This window comes from Asterias rubens, chromosome 12, assembly GCF_902459465.1.
Source record: "Asterias rubens chromosome 12, eAstRub1.3, whole genome shotgun sequence".
In the NCBI taxonomy this organism is placed as follows: Eukaryota; Metazoa; Echinodermata; class Asteroidea; order Forcipulatida; family Asteriidae; genus Asterias; species Asterias rubens.
Genome location: NC_047073.1, coordinates 10,314,170 through 10,331,765, shown reverse-complemented (window position 1 = coordinate 10,331,765; position 17,596 = coordinate 10,314,170). Strand labels below are relative to the sequence as shown.

The 17,596-nt window shown below is 39.3% G+C and overlaps 1 protein-coding gene across 4 annotated transcripts in view; it reads left to right on the top strand.

Moving 5' to 3' along the window:
* LOC117297862 (low-density lipoprotein receptor-related protein 2-like) overlaps positions 1 to 17,596 on the top strand; it is a 48,114-nt gene that overhangs the window by 12,499 nt on the left and 18,019 nt on the right. For 3 of the 4 annotated variants that reach the window (XM_033781029.1, XM_033781030.1, XM_033781028.1), the window contains 17 exons: positions 634 to 711; positions 1,755 to 1,923; positions 2,684 to 2,902; positions 3,743 to 3,995; positions 4,357 to 4,498; positions 5,233 to 5,412; positions 6,885 to 7,072; positions 7,707 to 7,944; positions 9,368 to 9,525; positions 11,051 to 11,205; positions 12,836 to 13,078; positions 13,251 to 13,512; positions 14,261 to 14,396; positions 14,837 to 15,009; positions 15,484 to 15,721; positions 16,265 to 16,422; positions 16,879 to 17,036. In XM_033781029.1, the coding sequence (XP_033636920.1) occupies positions 634 to 711; positions 1,755 to 1,923; positions 2,684 to 2,902; positions 3,743 to 3,995; positions 4,357 to 4,498; positions 5,233 to 5,412; positions 6,885 to 7,072; positions 7,707 to 7,944; positions 9,368 to 9,525; positions 11,051 to 11,205; positions 12,836 to 13,078; positions 13,251 to 13,512; positions 14,261 to 14,396; positions 14,837 to 15,009; positions 15,484 to 15,721; positions 16,265 to 16,422; positions 16,879 to 17,036 (3,148 nt within the window). The remainder of the gene's footprint in view (positions 1 to 633; positions 712 to 1,754; positions 1,924 to 2,683; positions 2,903 to 3,742; positions 3,996 to 4,356; positions 4,499 to 5,232; positions 5,413 to 6,884; positions 7,073 to 7,706; positions 7,945 to 9,367; positions 9,526 to 11,050; positions 11,206 to 12,835; positions 13,079 to 13,250; positions 13,513 to 14,260; positions 14,397 to 14,836; positions 15,010 to 15,483; positions 15,722 to 16,264; positions 16,423 to 16,878; positions 17,037 to 17,596) is intronic. The other variant, XM_033781031.1, reaches the window with a different exon arrangement.

Below are 17,596 nucleotides of genomic sequence, written 5' to 3'. Positions count from 1 at the left end.
AGTAAAATATAATGATCCACACTAATATGCCTCGAAATTGCCTTATATGTCATGAAATAACACTGCAAGCCAATTTGTGGAGTCAAATTTTTTACTCCACAAAATGCAACCCTTTTAGCTGCAAAGTAAAAGGAAAACCACTGGTGTTTAGGGTCAAGGCTGAGCAGTCTTCGACAGTGAATCGCAGTTCTGTTATTTACAGAATGTTGGTTTGAATCCTTTTGTCCTCAACCAAGGCACTTCTTATATACTTGCTTCGTTCCACTCTGGAGTACAAAAAGGGTAGTGCCGAGAGTCTTCGATGGACTGGCATATAAACACAAAAATTATTCATACATTCATTATTTGCAAATGCAACTGATGCCCAAAGTTTGCAATGCTCACCTGCATGAAACACACCCCTGATGTAATTTTTGGGGTCTCCTTTTTTATTCTTGTAATCAAAATTTGAATGCAAAGCAGCCAAAGTTTGCAATGCTCACCATCTTAAAACGCAGCCTTGATGTAACTTTTTGGGTCTCCTTTTTTATTCTTGAAATCAAAATTTGAATGCAAAGCTGCCAAAGTTTGCAATGCTCACCAGCTTAAAACGCAGTCCTGGTGTAACTTTTTGGGTCTCCTTTTTTTTTACAGAGGCATGTAGTGATGACAATGGAGGTTGTGGAAGTAGACAGTGCATCAGTGTCCCCAAGGGCTATTACTGTGACCATGGTGAGTAAAGTAGAAGCGCATCAGTCCATATATATTTGGTTTGCGGTAACACCATGTGTGTATCTACTTTGCCAGGTAGAGTTTGTTCTTCATGCTTCATTCTACAACCGCAGAGTAGATTGTTCGGGTGTTCGGGAGACTTCTCAAAAGAACTGTTGATGGTATAGAAATAGGCTGGGACGACTACTTTAGCTTATAGAATCGTAATTAACTGTACTACCGCGGAGTCAGTTCTTGAATTGGTCTCAACGTCTCTACTAGCTTGCTCTAGTCATCGTCAGGAGAGTGTCCACTAAGAGAGGATGTGAACATTGGGGAAAAATTAGTCTGCCTGCTAATTTAGCATATCGATTATCAGTATCTATGTTTTTTGCTTTTGCAGTTACGTAGTGATAGTACTCTGGTATTGGTGATAGTTTGATAAAGGTTTGTGGTGTGTCGTGGGAAGTTAGTACAGAGCACCAGTGAGCTTTTGATGTGGGTTTGAGTCCCGTTCTGAACACTTGTCCTTCAGAAAAACACTTAAACAAGTATTGTTTTTCCTCCGGATGGGACATGAAGCTCTAGGTCGTGTATACTAGTATTGGTATAGTGCCAAGAAAACATCTTTTACATAGCGTGCACCCTGTTTACAGGTTTTCTCAGGCTTGTGAACTACAATAATTACATTCACTTATGAGCTATTTATTTATTTATTTATTTATTTCCTTTATTGACCCTGGGTGAGCCAAATCAGTAAAAAAAAAAGACTGGTTTCCATTTGGGCCCTGCGAACAAACTAACATGTTAAAAGTAAACAGAAAAATCACATGATAAAATTACGATATAAAAATTACATAAATATTTAAGAATGTAAGCTATTATTGGTTTCATTACCAGAAGTTTATAATAACTATTATTCATACCTCATGCATAGAATCCTCTAATCTGATTGGTTAAAAATGGAGTCATGGAATTAGCTATGCCCCCTTTTTCTATCAATAGCCCCCATATGTCATATAATGTCGACCTTGACAACCGGACCTGTGTTTTTTCATACCCAGCACCACCTAAGCTCCTTCTAGTAGACCGTACCACACTCAGAAAACTGAACGTTTTCTCTGCGACAACGGAGCTTGTAGCACGGGGGCTGAATACAGCTGTTGCCATTAGCTACGACCCTATTATGGATGCTGTTTATTTGACTGATGTCGGAACTGAAAACATAAGCAGGTCATTTTCAATGTTCATTTTTTCGTCCATAATATGTGACTTAGCGCCAACACTCATCAAAGATCTTTAGAAATTGCCTCAAAGACTTTTCTCAGCTCGACAAGGTTGCATTCAATAAAATAAAACAGTCACAACTATTAACTACAAATAGTCAACGTACAACCATTTTGTAAAATTCCTTGTGGGAGGAGTGTTGGCTCTGAAAAGAGACGGTGTGGTTTTGACGTTTCAAACAGACTCTCTGATCATCTTCGGGAGAATTCTGGACATCTGATGAGGCTGCTCACTCAAGTAGAGTTGAAGCCATGCACAAACAACACTCCTCCCAAAAGAGATTTTAACATGGTTGAAACTAAAAGTTTACTGCTTATAGTTACATCTTAATTTCCACACTTTGCAAAGCTTCAAAAATCATTCGGTCAACACTTTGGTCACTCCTAAAAAAAACTGAAAATCTTGAGACTCTAAAGTTGTTAAACCTATGGTTCATGGAGATATAAGTACATAGTGTCACTACTGTACAAACACCTTCATTCCAACATTGTTCTCTCACCATGCAAAGCTTTTTAATCTTACAATGAATTCGGAAATATCTGGGGCCGATTTCACAAAGAGCAAAGATTGAACTTCTCATTGCTTACAAAATTTTATGTGAAAACACAACAAAAATCACTGTGATGATTTGAGAAACTCATGTTGGAGCTTTGTGGCATTGAGCCATGGTTGTTATAAATCATCTCATCTTTGATTTGTGGTGCAGACTCAGCTTCTCTGATGGCTCATCAGTCCACACCCAAGTAGTTGTTACAGATACCATATCGAACGGCGTAGCATACGACTGGGTCTACCGAAACCTCTACTGGACTGACACAGGTGATGGTACCATCAATGTTGCTAGATGGGACGGCAGTTTCAAGAAGACGCTCATCAATGAGAATCTTAAAGAACCTCGAGGAATTGTGGTGGATCCAGCTGAAGGGTAATAGTTGGTGCATGCCATCCTGCAAACTCCTGACCCATCTAAAGAAACCAGTTTTATTGGTTATACTGCTGTGGTGTGTCATAGTAGCAGTTAAGAGTACGGCACTCAAGATCAGGGCCCAATTTCATAGAGCTGCTAAGCACAAAACTTTGCTACGCATGAAATTTTTGCCTTGATAAAAACAGGATTACCCACCGAATTCCAACAGGATTTTCAGGATAAAATAAGCAAAACAACAGCTTAATACCAGTATAACAAGCAATATGCAACAAATATAAATTTGGTTGGTAATCCTGTTTTGATAAAAGAAGACATTTCATGCTAAGCAAATTTTGGTGCTCAGCAGCTCTATCAAAATGGGCCCTGGTGTTTCTGATCATCTGAGTGCTGGTTGGAGTTCCAGTCCTGACACCTGTGTCCTTAAACAAAACAATTTTAACTATGATGCTTTGTCCTTCGGATGGGACATACAGCCGTCGGTCCTGTGTATTGTTTAACACAAGTAAAATATGCCAGTGCACTGATCGTAAAGAGAAGGTGGCCGGCCGGGTTCGACCTGGTGCTCCTAGTTTGATTGGCTGCTTAACAACACCTTGTTAAACTTTACACGGTGCTATAAGAGGAGGTGGTCTCATAGTTTAAACGTAGTCCAACATACCTTGCAGGAAAAATACTGAATGTTGAAGCCACTTTTGAAGCCAATATTAATATTATCATTGTTATTAATATAACCAAATCATTAAGTCAACGCATAATGCAAGTCATACCAAACCATAGGGACTATCATTTGTCTTTTCCTGAATTAGCTGTAAAAATACCCTGTTTTTACTCCTTCAGGTACATGTTTTGGACAGACTGGGGTTCAACACCCCACATTGGACGAGCTGGTCTCGATGGTCAAGGTGTGGTTACCATAGTAACTGAAGATATCATATGGCCTAATGGTATAGCTCTCGACTATGATGAGCAACGAATCTTCTGGATAGATGCTAAGCTGCGTCGAATCGAGTCGTCAGATATTGATGGGAATAATCGACATGTTATCCTCGACACAACTATAAGCCATCCTTTTGATATCATCGTACATCAGGTATATAATCAGAATTCTAGGATAAAGACCACTTGCAAGCCAAAGGTTACAGGTTCGAATCCAGCTGCACAAAAACTTACATTATTAGTATTTATAGTATTTTTTGTTGATAAAAAAAACAATGGAAATTTTACTAGACCAACGACCTCCCAATTAACGTGCCGTCTCTAGGCCGACCAACTGGGCTATCTGGGCCAGTCAGGGTTCAGTTCAGGTGTGCCGGTCAAAAGCCATACAACTTTGACTGTCGTTTAGCCAGGAATCACACCAAAGTTAACGATACTACCCTAGGGAAGCAGTAGGATGAGCCTAAGAAACATGGTGCGCATTTTTATAAAAACACATTGTTTCCCCTGCCTAGGACAATGTGTACTGGACTGACTGGGAGACTGACGCAGTGTCAACTGCAAATAAATACAATGGAGAACGAATGGAGGACATTTTAGACGACATAACTGATCCAAATGGTTTGGCATTGATGGACCAACAGATTCCGCTTTCAGGTACGTCTTGACTCAAACCTTGATTTTGAAGTTTGTTATTTTGACATTCACTGAAGTTTAGGAGAAGAGATGATCATCAAGTTTTATGAGTGATTTGGGGAATTATTTACTAGAGCAAGATTTTGAACCAACGACCTTCTGATCAACAGGCCGGGCTCTACCAACATCTTGTTCCCCTTAAGGAGATCACCGAAAGGGATGAGACTTTCATTTAAAGGATTGGGGTACTTTTTTAGGCCACAAAACACAATTTCCGCAGATTTACATTAAGCTCACACAGTTTGAAGATAATGATAGTTGAAGGGTTCCCTTCAAATATTACTTGGAGGTGCTGTAGTTTTTGAGAAATGAGTGAAACAATGTCAGGTAAATACGTTTTACATGCTTAAATAATTTTTGTCTCACTGAGACAAAAAAATGTTTTTATGACTTGGTTTGCTCATTCCTCAAAAACTCCAGCACCTCAGTTTTCCTATTTTAAGGGAAGCTTTCTACCATCTTTATCTTCAAACCATGCGAGTTGAATGTAAATCTGTGAATATATTGTGTTTTGTGTCTTACAAAAAGCAAGACCATTTATTAGATCAAATAATAAACCACAAGGGAAACTGACAGGGTAAATTTGCATTGATTCAGGTATGTACAAAGAAAAACGAAATTCTAGTTTTTAGAGTGTTTTAAAATTTGGCTTCAAATATTTGTAAATTATTATTTGTCTCTTTATTCTCGCACAGAGTTAACTAATGTCTGTGAAAGCGCTGGTAATCCATGTTCCCATCTATGCTTGAGGTCCCTGAGTAACCAACAGGGGTTTGTATGTGCCTGCCCAACGGGTACGACGCTTGCATCCGATGGAGAAAGCTGCCTATGTGAGAATAGAGGATTGCTCATGAAGGATGGAGTCAGGTGTGAAGGTATGAATACAAGAATAGACCGATCCATTAAGCTCCGCCCCATTGCGTATTGACCAATCACAACGCAACGAAGGTCCGACACTAAGGTCCGACATGCTTGCGCGTATTGTTGGCGCGCACGGCAGAGTTGTGCAGAAAGGCATTGGAGAGCCCCACGTGTTTTTGCTCACACGTGCGTTGTGGGCGGAGCCTACTGGATCGATCAATTGCTAAGCAGAGCTCGAATTTGGTGAAAAAAACACAAGACCAACTGGCCCAGAATTTAATAGATGTTAAGTTTGCATCATCGATAAAGAATATTCACTTTTTTGTTTTTTTACCCATACACCGATGTGTGTTAGCAGTGATATTCAGTACTTTCCCCCCGAGTCATGTGAAAAAAATATCACAGGCATATTTACTCGGGTGGGATTCGAACCCACGACCCTTGCAATTCTAGAGCAGTGTCTTACCAACTAGACTACAGAGGTTACCTAGACTATCGAAGTTTATGTATATGGTGGATTACATAAAGTGCTTACAATGCCAGCAGCTTTTTTGCTAGCAAAACCAATTCTGTAATGTTCCTTTAATATCTCTTTTATTTGAATACACCTAATTTGTTTATCTATTGCCCAGTCTCACTCATGCATAATGTCCATGTCCCTTTTTTTGTGTGTACTTATTTGTTTATTAATTTTTGTCTTCGTCTTTAGGGAAGGGGAACAAAAAGGCATTTGCTTCTCCTTTTTCCTACATGTCAATGTCAAACTATTACCTATTTATTGTTCATAAACTGAATCAAGTTTTCATTTGTACAAGTTATTATGGGAATCAATGTGTGGTGAAGAGGTTTTCAACTACTGGTTTAATCCGAAGACGAAGTCGAGGTAAATTAATAAAGATCCAGGCCTCGGCGGGTTTAAACCACAAGTTGAAAACCGATTCAACACACTTTGATTCCCATTCATAAATACCTTTTTTGTCAAAAACATCATAACTTTTTGGTCAAAAAGTAAAATAAATGCAAAAATTATAATTGTTAAATGATTTCTAAACACCCCTCCAGCTATGAAATGGTAAAGCCCGCCGCCGCCCTTGGGTAAACAACTCCTTATAGGGGAATGCTGTGCGCGTCGCGTGTATCGCGTGATGTGGCACAACTGTTGCAGCCGTTGCTCTTGACCAATAGGAATGAAAACTGTCTTATAAGAACAGGTGCATGGTCGCGTGTCATGCCCATGAATTAACACTTTTTATTGGTCATAAACAAAGGTTTATACACACTCAAGTGACGCGCTCTCCACCAATAGGAATAGCGAAACTGTCTGAGGTATTTATGAATATATGTTTTCTGAACAATATTATCACAATGTATTGATTGATGTTGACATCTGAAATGAAATGAAAAGATCATTACGACATCATTTATAGAACCCAAACTCCTTTCAACTTCGACAACATTGAAACTTACCATTCACAATTTCTTTTAGCGCCGAATGCCTGTGAAGAAGCCGGACACATCTGCTCCCATATCTGCCTCGAGGTCCCAAGATCAGTGGATCCTGCTGGGTTTAGATGCTCCTGTCCGGGAGACAAGGCTCGCCTCACTGGAAGCAATAACTCCACTTGTGTCTGCCAGGACGGAAGTCTTTTACAACCAGATGAGATTAGTTGCAAGGTTAGACTATATTATTGAGTAGATGTCTTCCTGTTAAAATAAGAATTTAAAAAAAAAGAAATTGTCTTAACTGTGTGATTAGTAGGCTACATGTTTTGACTTGTTTTGTCTTGTCTTGTTAGTAGGCTACATGTTTTGTTTATTTGATTACTTTTGTATTTGAAAACACATAGTATTTAGCTGTTGCAAACTGCTTACCAACCAAAAGGACTTATAGTAAAAATGCTTGGAAAAAAGTAAGTGGCCTGCGTTTTCCGACCTTAGCAGAGCATTCGAGCAGAGCCTTTGAGAAAGACTCTGCTATTGAAAAAAGCACAGTCCTCTCTACAGCTGGAGCCAAGTTTGCACATAATATTGTTAACAATTTCCTGCATATCAAAAATAAGCAGGACACAGTCACAAATGGTCCAGTTACCTTATTCTGCTTAGCATAATTTTAATATGCTTAGCTACTGCTTTAAAGTAGCTCTATGAAATTGGGCCCAGGCAATGCATAACAAAATTGGGCTAAGAGTGTAGACCTCAACGAATCAGTTCAAACTTTTGGTTGAAGTCGAGGAACATCAGAAATGTAATAAATGGACACTCATTGCTTATCAGCTTATAGAAAAGTATTGCTGAATTTTTGTTCCAGGCTCAATCAGAATGTGGTCGTAGAGCGTTCCAGTGCCGTGAGAGCGGACAATGCATCTTGCTCTCCGCAGCATGCGACGGACGCCAGCATTGTAAAGATGGGTCTGATGAAGACGACTGTGATGGTGGATGCGGTGACTGGGGTTATCAGTGTAATAATGGCCACTGCATACCTAAACGGCAACGCTGTGATGGGGAAACAGGGGATTGTCCCGAGTATGAAGATGAAATTGGATGTGGTACGTTATAAAAACGTTCAAAGTAGATTCCAGCCTTTTGCACTTTTTCACAATCTATCCATTTACCTTGGCTTGCTTACATTTGGGAAACCACTATAGTCTTCATAATTTAATAATATAATAATATTTATTCGGGCAATCACATTTACAAGCACATGTACATACATTAAAAACATTTAAGAAAACAAAGTAAAACAACAGTGGGGTGCCCAGGAGAGCATAAAAGTTAAAAAAAATAACTATCGCCAAAAGACGTATGTCTCCTAAATAAATTTTGTCAATGTTAGTCAGATGGCAAAAAATAAATTAACATGTGTCATTCACTGGCATGCACTTATCCTGCATGCTATGCATCATTTCAAATGGGAGAGAAGGTACTGGATTCATGCTCTTAATGGGTGGGTTCGATTAGCTTCCCCGTGTCGACTTCGGGTGAGCCCCTGACAAGAGCTAATCGAACAATCACACTGGCCCTCTCGTGGTGACATCATGCACCTCGGGCCAGACCCAAGTGACCCGTTCCACAAGCAGGGCACTGGGGGCTGACCCGGGTGTGAGCCCCTGGAATGATTTAAATCTATTTGAACGTACCGGGGGAGACTGGGGTTGACCCGGGGAAGCTAATCGAACTCACCCAATATCTGTTTTCTGGAAAATGTTGTGTAATCTCTGATTCTCTGATTCTCTGTTATACATAAACAAATCAACAGGCTGCCACCATTGTCTCTCACTGTTACTCAGTTTAAAGAAACACGTCGAGTTGGTCTTTGAAAAGCGTTTCTAATCATTTGTTATAAAATGCATATGGTTAGAAAGATGTTTTAAAAGTAGAATACAATGATCCACACAAATTTACCTCGAAATTGCGTGATTTTCCTTTTACTTTGCAAACTAACACGGTCGGCCATTTATGGGAGTCAAAAATTTGACTCCCATAAATGGCCGACCATGTTAGTCGATGAGGTAAAAGAAAAGGATCATTATAACCTACTTTAAAAATACCTTTCTAATCATGTGCATTTTATAACAAAAGGTTACAAACGCTTTTCAAAGACCAACTCTTCTGATCCAAGGCAACGTGTTCCTTTAAGAGGCAAGCCCAATGTTCTGAGATCTAGCATACCATGCCAGATTATCAGCCATGGCCAACAGCCAAGGTTCTGTGATTCAGGGAGAGTGACTCGTAATATTTTCTCACAAGTGCTTTCCTTTTTCATTGGTAAGGGTTTCATTTTTTTTACACAAGAAGTTAACAAATTTCAGAACATTAACACCTTTCTTGGCACAGAATTTTTTTGGGAATGCAATCGTAAAGTAGTTAAAGTCGATTATGATAAAATAAATGTATCTAAAGTTTGCTTAAATTTTGTCCACGACATCGCTGTAACTCTCTCTAAAATCACTCAATGACTCAACTGTACAGAGAATGTTCCTGATCGGTGCGGTACAACAGAACCTGACCCCTGCCCAGGAGTGACTTGCGTCAATTTGCAAGCAGGACTACAGTGTGTTTGCCCTTACAGTTATGCTCTTCAGCAAGACAATCGAACATGTCAGTTTGCTTACCCAACATCACCCAAGGTAATGGCCGTTTTAGTATAAATTAATTTTAAATGAGAGACTTTGTTGTTTTTACAGAGAAACATTCTGCTCTTTATTCACTCAAAACTGATGTACCCGGCCACACTCCAGAGGTTCCGTTGCGGTTACTAAGAAAATGGCGATCCCTTCTGTTGCTTCCCAGGTTGTTAATTGTAACCCAGGCACGATTCCTTACAAGATTGCATTCTATATACTGCTGCAGCTGATTTCACAAAACTTTACGCAACTGCGTAAAGTCCACTTGTGCAACGTTTATGGTGCAACTTACTCCATAAACGCTACAAAAGTGGACTTGAAATCGGCTACAGGAGTGTACGATTGTTTACCATCATCCCTGAACAAAGATATTGCCACACTGCCATATCTGCTGATTTGAGCAAAGCCTGATTATTTTTTAATGAGACTGTCTATAACCAATAATCAATCTGCTCAGTAGGTCGTTAAAGCCATTGCGCACTTTCGGAACAGAAACAAAATTAAAAGTTCACAGATTTACAAATAACTTACAGGGTTTACAGAAGGTAATGGTGAAAGACTTCTCTTGAAATATTATTCCATGAAATGTTTTACTTTTTGAGAAAACATTGAAACAATATCAATTCTCGATATCGAGAATTACGGATTTATTTTAAACACATGTCATGACACAGCGAAACATGCGTACACAAGGGTGGGTTTCCCGTTATTTTCTCCCGACTCCGATGACCAATTGAGCCTAAATTTTCACAGGTTTGTTATTTTATATATAAGTTGTGATACACGAAGTGTGGGCATTGGACAATACTATTTACTGAAAGTGTCCAATGGCTTTAAGACAACTTATATCCCCAAATCAATCTGCCCATCTCAGCATCTTACTTTTGAACTCCTTGACCCTTCCTCATCAAACAATTTGTTTTCTTGCAAGGATCAAAATGTGCTTTTTCTACTACTGACCTTAGCCCCTTTCACACGAGAGCAATTTAGCAAGGGTTGAATTGAATTGTAGCATGGTTGTACACGATGTACCTCAGGTGAAAGGACGAAAAAAAAAACAATTGTACTGTCCAAGTTCTCATGCAAAATCTTGTCAAACATTGCTTCAGTTTACAACCATGTTAAAATTTAGCAAGGGACCCCAGTTAAATTGCTGCCGTGTGCATAGCACTATACTAAAGTCTACTTTACTTTCGTTAAGAAGACACTATAAACAAATAGTAAACTTGCGGGTACAACCATGTGTAAATCTCTTAGGGTGAGTGTTGGCTCTGAAAACAGCTGGTTGGGTATCGATGTTTCGAAACAGTATACTCTGCTTGTCTTCAGGAGAAGAAGACGAGCAGAAGACGAGCAGAGTACACTGTCGAAACGTTGAGGCCAAACCGGCTCTTTTCAGAGCCAATGCTCACCCTAAGAGATTTACACATGGTTGTACCCGCAAGTTTACAATTTATTTATAGTTTCTTCTTATGTCTCCACACCATGCAAAGCTTCAAACAATATCTACTTTCTTTATTGTGATCAGTTGTTGTTAGCTGCCAAGCACCTGCTTCTGGAGATTGATACATTGTATTTGGAGGTTAAAGATGTGCAGGGCCCTTGGAATAACCTCCGCGGCTTATCGTATGGTGACGATGGTACACTGTTTGTCGGTGATATCGAAGTTGATACAATAGACAGGTAGAGTACAAAATATCTTCCTTCTGGTAAAATTTAAATGTTTGGAGAAAAAAAACACAGACATGGTTTTGAGAGATGGGCTGGACTGGGTTAAATTGGGTTTCATTGAGATGTTTTGGTTTTTCTTCATTGCTTTCGTTAGGGGGGTCGATCCATAACTCGACAAGCTTTGCTTTTTATGGGCCCCCCTCCCACTCCATCGCCTTGTGCTGTTTTGGTTTTAGGTTTCGTTTTCCGTAGTTTATATTTTGCCTTTGCTTGTAAATGTTGTATAATAGTATTACTTCATGTATTATCATTATTCCATTTGCTTGCATAACATAATTCTTTATTCACTCCTAAATTGTTTTGTTAGTTTGTTTGGATTTGGAAATAAAGTGAATTGAATTGAATTGAATTGTTTAGAAGTAAGTAGAGTTCGGCTGGATCAAAACAGCTTTGATTTGTGGTCGCGGTTGACATAGGCCGGACTGGGATAGTGGTAACTTGAGATGGGATGTAATGAATTGAATGGACGAGGCATGTCCTTGCGTTTGGTAATTGTCAAAGACCAGTCTTCTCACTTGGTGTATCTCAACTTAAAACCATAAAAAACAAGCCTGTGAAAACTTGGGCTCAATTGGTCATCGAAGTTGCAAGAAAATGATGAAAGAAAAAACACCCTTGTTGGACGAAATTGTGTGCTTTCAGATAAAGAATAAAGACTTCTAGCTAGAAGTCTTTTATTGTTTTAGTGAGAAATTACCCCTTTCTCAAAAACTATGCTACTTCAGAGAGAGTTGTTTCCCACAATGATTTATACTATCAACAGCTCTCCAGTGCTTGTTACCAAGTCAGTTTTTAAGTTATTGTTTGTTTTGAGTAATTACCAAACGTGTACCTTCCCTTTAAGTGTGAGTAGGTTTCAATTACATTGAATGAGTTTATTTGTTTATTTGTTGGTTTGTTTGTTTGGTAGTTTGTTTTATTTCCATTTGTACAACAACAAAAGTACTAGGAATATTGGTTACAAGTAAATAAATAAAGTTATAAATACTAAGTAAGTACAAATGGGGGGATGCAACCAGAGGAGGTAACCCTCCTGTATTGTAGCACCCAAACTGCTGTAGAATGCTGCATTGGTTCAACAAAATTTACTTTTTCCTTTATAACAGGCAACCACGGGGACAATATCACTCAACATTTCACATCACACACAAAAATCAAAATTTAAAGACCCTGGACACTATTGGTAATTGTCAAAGACCAGTCTTCTCACTTGGTGTATCTCAACATATGCATAAAATAGTAAACCTGTGAAAATTTGAGCTCAATTCGTGGTCGAAGTTGCATGATAATAATGAAAGAAAAAACACCCTTATCACACGAAGTATTGTGCGTTTAGATGGTTGATTTCGAGATCTCAAATTCTAAATCTGAGGTCTTGAAATCAAATTTGTGGAAAATTACTTCTTTCTCGAAAACTATGTCACTTTAGAGGGAGCCGTTTCTCACAATGTTTTATAACATCAACCTCTCCCCATTACTTGTCACCAAGTAAGGTTTTATGCTAATAATTATATTCAGTAATTACCAATAGTGTCCACTGCCTTTAAGACCGACAGTAAAGTACACGTTTTGCCTCTTTCAGGTACGACACCACTGAAGGATCCTTTCGCCAGCCAATTATAGCGACCAACCGGACCGTGGTTACTAGGCCAGAAAACGACACTGAGGGGTTGGCGTATGACTGGGTCAACAAGAATCTGTACTGGGTCAACAAGAAAAAACCTGCGTCCATTGAAGTTATCAGTAACAATGGCCAATTCCCGTCAAAGAAAATCCTGAAGAATTTGGGAATACCAAGAGGTCTAGCAGTGGACCCAAAAGAAGCGTATGTTATCAGTTTGGAAACATTATGTTACTTTCTATCAAAATTTTCATTGCTCTAAGATGTACAAAATAAATATGAAGTAATACCAACATTTCCAGTGCTGTACATGTAAGATGTACAAAGTAAATGAGAAGTTATACCATCTTTGTATTGACTAATGATTTTCTGACAGATATTTGTACTGGACTGACTGGGGAAGCAACCCGATGATTGGCAAAGCAGGTTTAGATGGTTCCCATCCAATAAAACTGGTTCACACTGACATTGTCTGGCCAAATGGACTGACGCTCGATTTCCAAGCTAGACGGGTGTACTGGGTGGATAGTAAACTGGACAAAATGGAATACGTTGGGTTCGACGGTGACGGAAGACGTATTCTGATTCAGAACAGGCCGCTTTATATGGAGCACCCCTTCAGTATTGCTGTTCACCAGGTAATGAGAAAATACCAATCAATGTTCAGTCAAACAAATCTAGTTTGGTCTTTTTCTAATTGATGGCTTTGGCAACCACTGTGGCTTCAAAAGCCAAACTCTTCACGGTTAAAGGGTTTGGGTACTTTTTGTAACACAAAACACAATGTCCATAGATTTACATTAAACTTACACCATTTGAAGATAATGATAGTAGAAAGCGTACCTTAAAATATTAGTTGCTGAGGTGCCGTTGTTTTTGAGAAATGAGTAAAACAATGTCATGAAAATGCGTTTTTACATGCTAAAATAATTTTCGTCTCATGATCACCGAGACGAATTTTTTTTTAATGACATTGTTTTACTCATTTCTCAAAACTATAGCACCTCAGCGAGTAATATTTTCAGGGAAGCTTTCTACCATCAATATCTTCAAACTGTGTAAGTTTAGTGTAAATCTGTAGCCACTGTGTTTTTTGTCCTACAAAAAGTACATTGATAGACCCTTTAATGAGGGAGCCAGCTGTCGTACCTCCAGCTGAAGCTGCTTAATTCTGACATAAGTTCCCTGGTCATGACACTTCCAATGAACAACCCTCTCTTGTTCTGTAGGCTATGACAGAGCATTCTAACTTGTTTCTTGCTCTTAGATTCTAACCCAGTGTTATCATATGCATTAAGCCTTTTAACAACTTAAATTAAGATAGATACAAGTTGTTTTTGCAAGCTACAAAAGATAAGTGTCTCTAAGTTATTCTGATTTTCACAGCACCTGGTATTCTGGAATGAATGGAGGTTGAACAAAGTAAGCATTGCCAACAAGTTTACTGGAGAAATACTGCACTCAATTCCGCTAGACGTCCAGCCATTCTTTTTGTCTGTTAAGGAACATTCCGAGATTGGAGGTATGCATGCCCAAGGCTGGGTTTTTGTATTTGTCTGTAGGACACCAAGGTGAATCTCACCAAAGCATTAATTACCAATGGCCACACAGGCTTGGAGTTTCTAAAACACCACAGTGTATACTGTACTACTTACTAGACTTTTATACGGTCTACTAGTGGGCTTACTGTGTAGGACTTTTCCGCGAATATTTCAGTGAATATTTCATTTGGTGCACGATATGGGGCATATATACCCACTCCCCCTAATTGTCTCTTCATTGTATGCTTTACATCTCAGGAATTCTTTAGGGGATTTTACGGGGAAATTCTGTGTATAAATATGAGGGAAATAGTTTGTTAGACTATGGAAACTTCTTCTTCAGACTGGTACCTCCCTTTAATATCTAAACCCACCATTCCTGCATATTTCCTCTTTGTTTTCTCTCGTTCATTTTTTACAGAAATCCCTAACCGATGTTTGAATCATGGCTGTTCCCATATCTGCCTTCCCTCCCCCTCAAAACTGAGCGACTATATCTGTGCATGCCCCCCGGGCAGTCTTCTGGATTGGAATGGAAAGTACTGCCTCTGTGAAAAAGGAGGGCGCCTACTTAAAGATGGAATCAGCTGTGAAGTAATGAAGACTTGTATTTAGTCATTTAATTGGTCTTGTTGATTTGTTTGCCCTTTAGAAAAATTGTAACGGATTTCCGGTGAGATTTTGCCGGATCGCACCAGGAAAAACTTGCGAGAGAATTTTGCGGAAACCCTGCGGGATCCGGGCGGATTCCCGGATAGTGGGAATCTCGGCGGGATTTTGATCGGATTTGGAAAAATGCAATGGGATGGAATCTGGGTTATTTCAACCAGAATCCTGGTTAATTCAACCGGAATCCCGTTAATTCCAACCAGAATCCCTGTTAATCCAACCAGAATCCCAGTTAACCCAACTGGAATCCTGGTTAATCCAACCGGAATCCCGATAAATCCATCGGAATCACGGTTAATTCAACCGGAATCCTAGCTGATCCCGGTCACATTTATCTGGACTCACGGCCAATTCAACCCAAATCCCGGGTAATCAAACCAGATTTTTTTTTTTTTCCAGCCTCAAACAGGATGCAGACGTAGAGATTTCCAATGCCGTGAGAGTGGAGAATGCATATTGCTCTCCCAAACCTGTGACAGACACAAGCATTGTAAAGATGGGTCTGATGAAGACGACTGTGATGGTGGATGCGGTGACTGGGGTTTCCAGTGTAACGATGGCAAATGCATACATAAACACCAGCGGTGTGATGGCGTTACAGGGGACTGTCTTGAGTATGAAGACGAAATGGGATGTGGTATGTGATAATTACTTGCACAGTAGATTCCAACCTTTTGGCCTTCTTTTACAATCTATGTATTTACCTCAGTCTTTCTTAACTTAAGGATCCACTTAGTTATATTCGTTTGTTGCTATCATGTACTGGAGTTTATGCTCGTTATATCCCTTTATTCCTTCTCTGTGAGATATAAGAGTCCACAGGCTGCCACCATTGTCTGTTGCTGTACTCAGCTCTGGCATACCATGGCAGATTATTGGCAATGACTTAGCACCCAAGGTGCTGTGGTTTATGCGAGTGCCTACTCATATTATCTCAGGGGACACTCAGCAAGTCTTGACGCTCCTTATGAGAACATTGTTGTATGTGCTTTGTCAAGACAGTGTTCCATTGTGTCGCTGAGACTTTCAAAGGAAAACGATGATTCCAGAAGCTTGACAAAAGCTTGAAAAAAAAACCTTGCATTGGCACAAGTTTTCGGAACACACACGTAAAGTGCAAATTTTCCCCCCTTTATCGTTGTAACCCTCTCCAAACCTGTCTGTCTACCTACTCCTACAGAGAATGTTCTAGATCGGTGCGGTACAACACAGCCTGATCCTTGCCCTGGAGTGACTTGTATTAATTTGCAAGCAGGAGTGGAGTGTATTTGCCCTGACAGATATGCTCTCCAGCAAGACAAGCGAACATGTGAGTTCGCATACCCAACACCACCCAAGGTAATTGCAGTTTGAGTATTTATTACTTCTACATGAATAAAAGGCTATTATTTTGTTTTAGATCTTTTATCTCAAGAAAAATATCCTGGAGATGGAGGTTCAAATCCTGCTCTTGGTTCACCCACAGTCAGTTTCCCTTGCAGTTACTAAGAAAATTGTAATCCCTTCTGTTGCTTCCAATGCAGTGAATTGTATTAAATACAGGCTTGAATTTTGACCAGTGTCCCCAAACAAAGATATTGCCATACTGCCATATCTGCTCATTTTGAGCAAAGTTGGTTCAGCATGTAGTTTAGACCAGTTATACCCCCAAAAACAATCTACACATCTTAGCTTTTATCATTTGAACTTCTTGACCTTTCAGTTCCTTTCTTAAATACTTTTATATTCCAAGGAATGATCCTTTTCTACAACTGAACTCTTTGTAAAGTGTCTCAATTTCTTTATACTGATCAGTTGTTGTTAGCTGCCAGGCATCGACTTCTGGAGATCGATACATTGCTTTTGGAGTTTGCTGATGTGCAGGGCCCTTGGACTAACGCCATTAGTGTAACCTATGGTGAAATCGATGACATACTATTTGTCGGTGATAACTTACAAGAAACAATATACAGGTAAAGTATAAAACCTCTTTTTTCTGGTAAAATGTATTAGGGCAGTGGAAAAACACTGAATGAAAATATCCTTGTTTGAGTCGATCTACATAAGTTTAAATGGTCTGGACTTGGATGTGTTAGGTTACTTAAAATGAGATATATGACGAATTGACTGACAATTAAATGCCGTCTTTAAACGTGAATAGGAATGGGATACACTGAGATAGAGCTGGACTTGAAGGAGGACAGAGGGTTGCATTGGGTTTTGAACATGATTTTATTCAATTGTCTGAGAGGTTAACTGGGTTTGAAGTATAAAGGGATATGAACAATTATTTGGGTAACAACTGGGTTAAATTGAGATTTGAAATGTTAAATTGGGTTCTAATAAGAAAAAATAATAATAAATCTTATAAAGCGCTGGTTTCTAGACAAAACTAGTCACTGCAAAATACGACTGAGGGAAAATTATGAGGTAGGTTTTGAGATTGGATTTGAATGAAGAAATGTCAGAAAAAATGAAAAAATTGTGATCTAAGGGTTAAAGGCAAGCCGTTCCAAAGGGGGGGGGGAAGCAA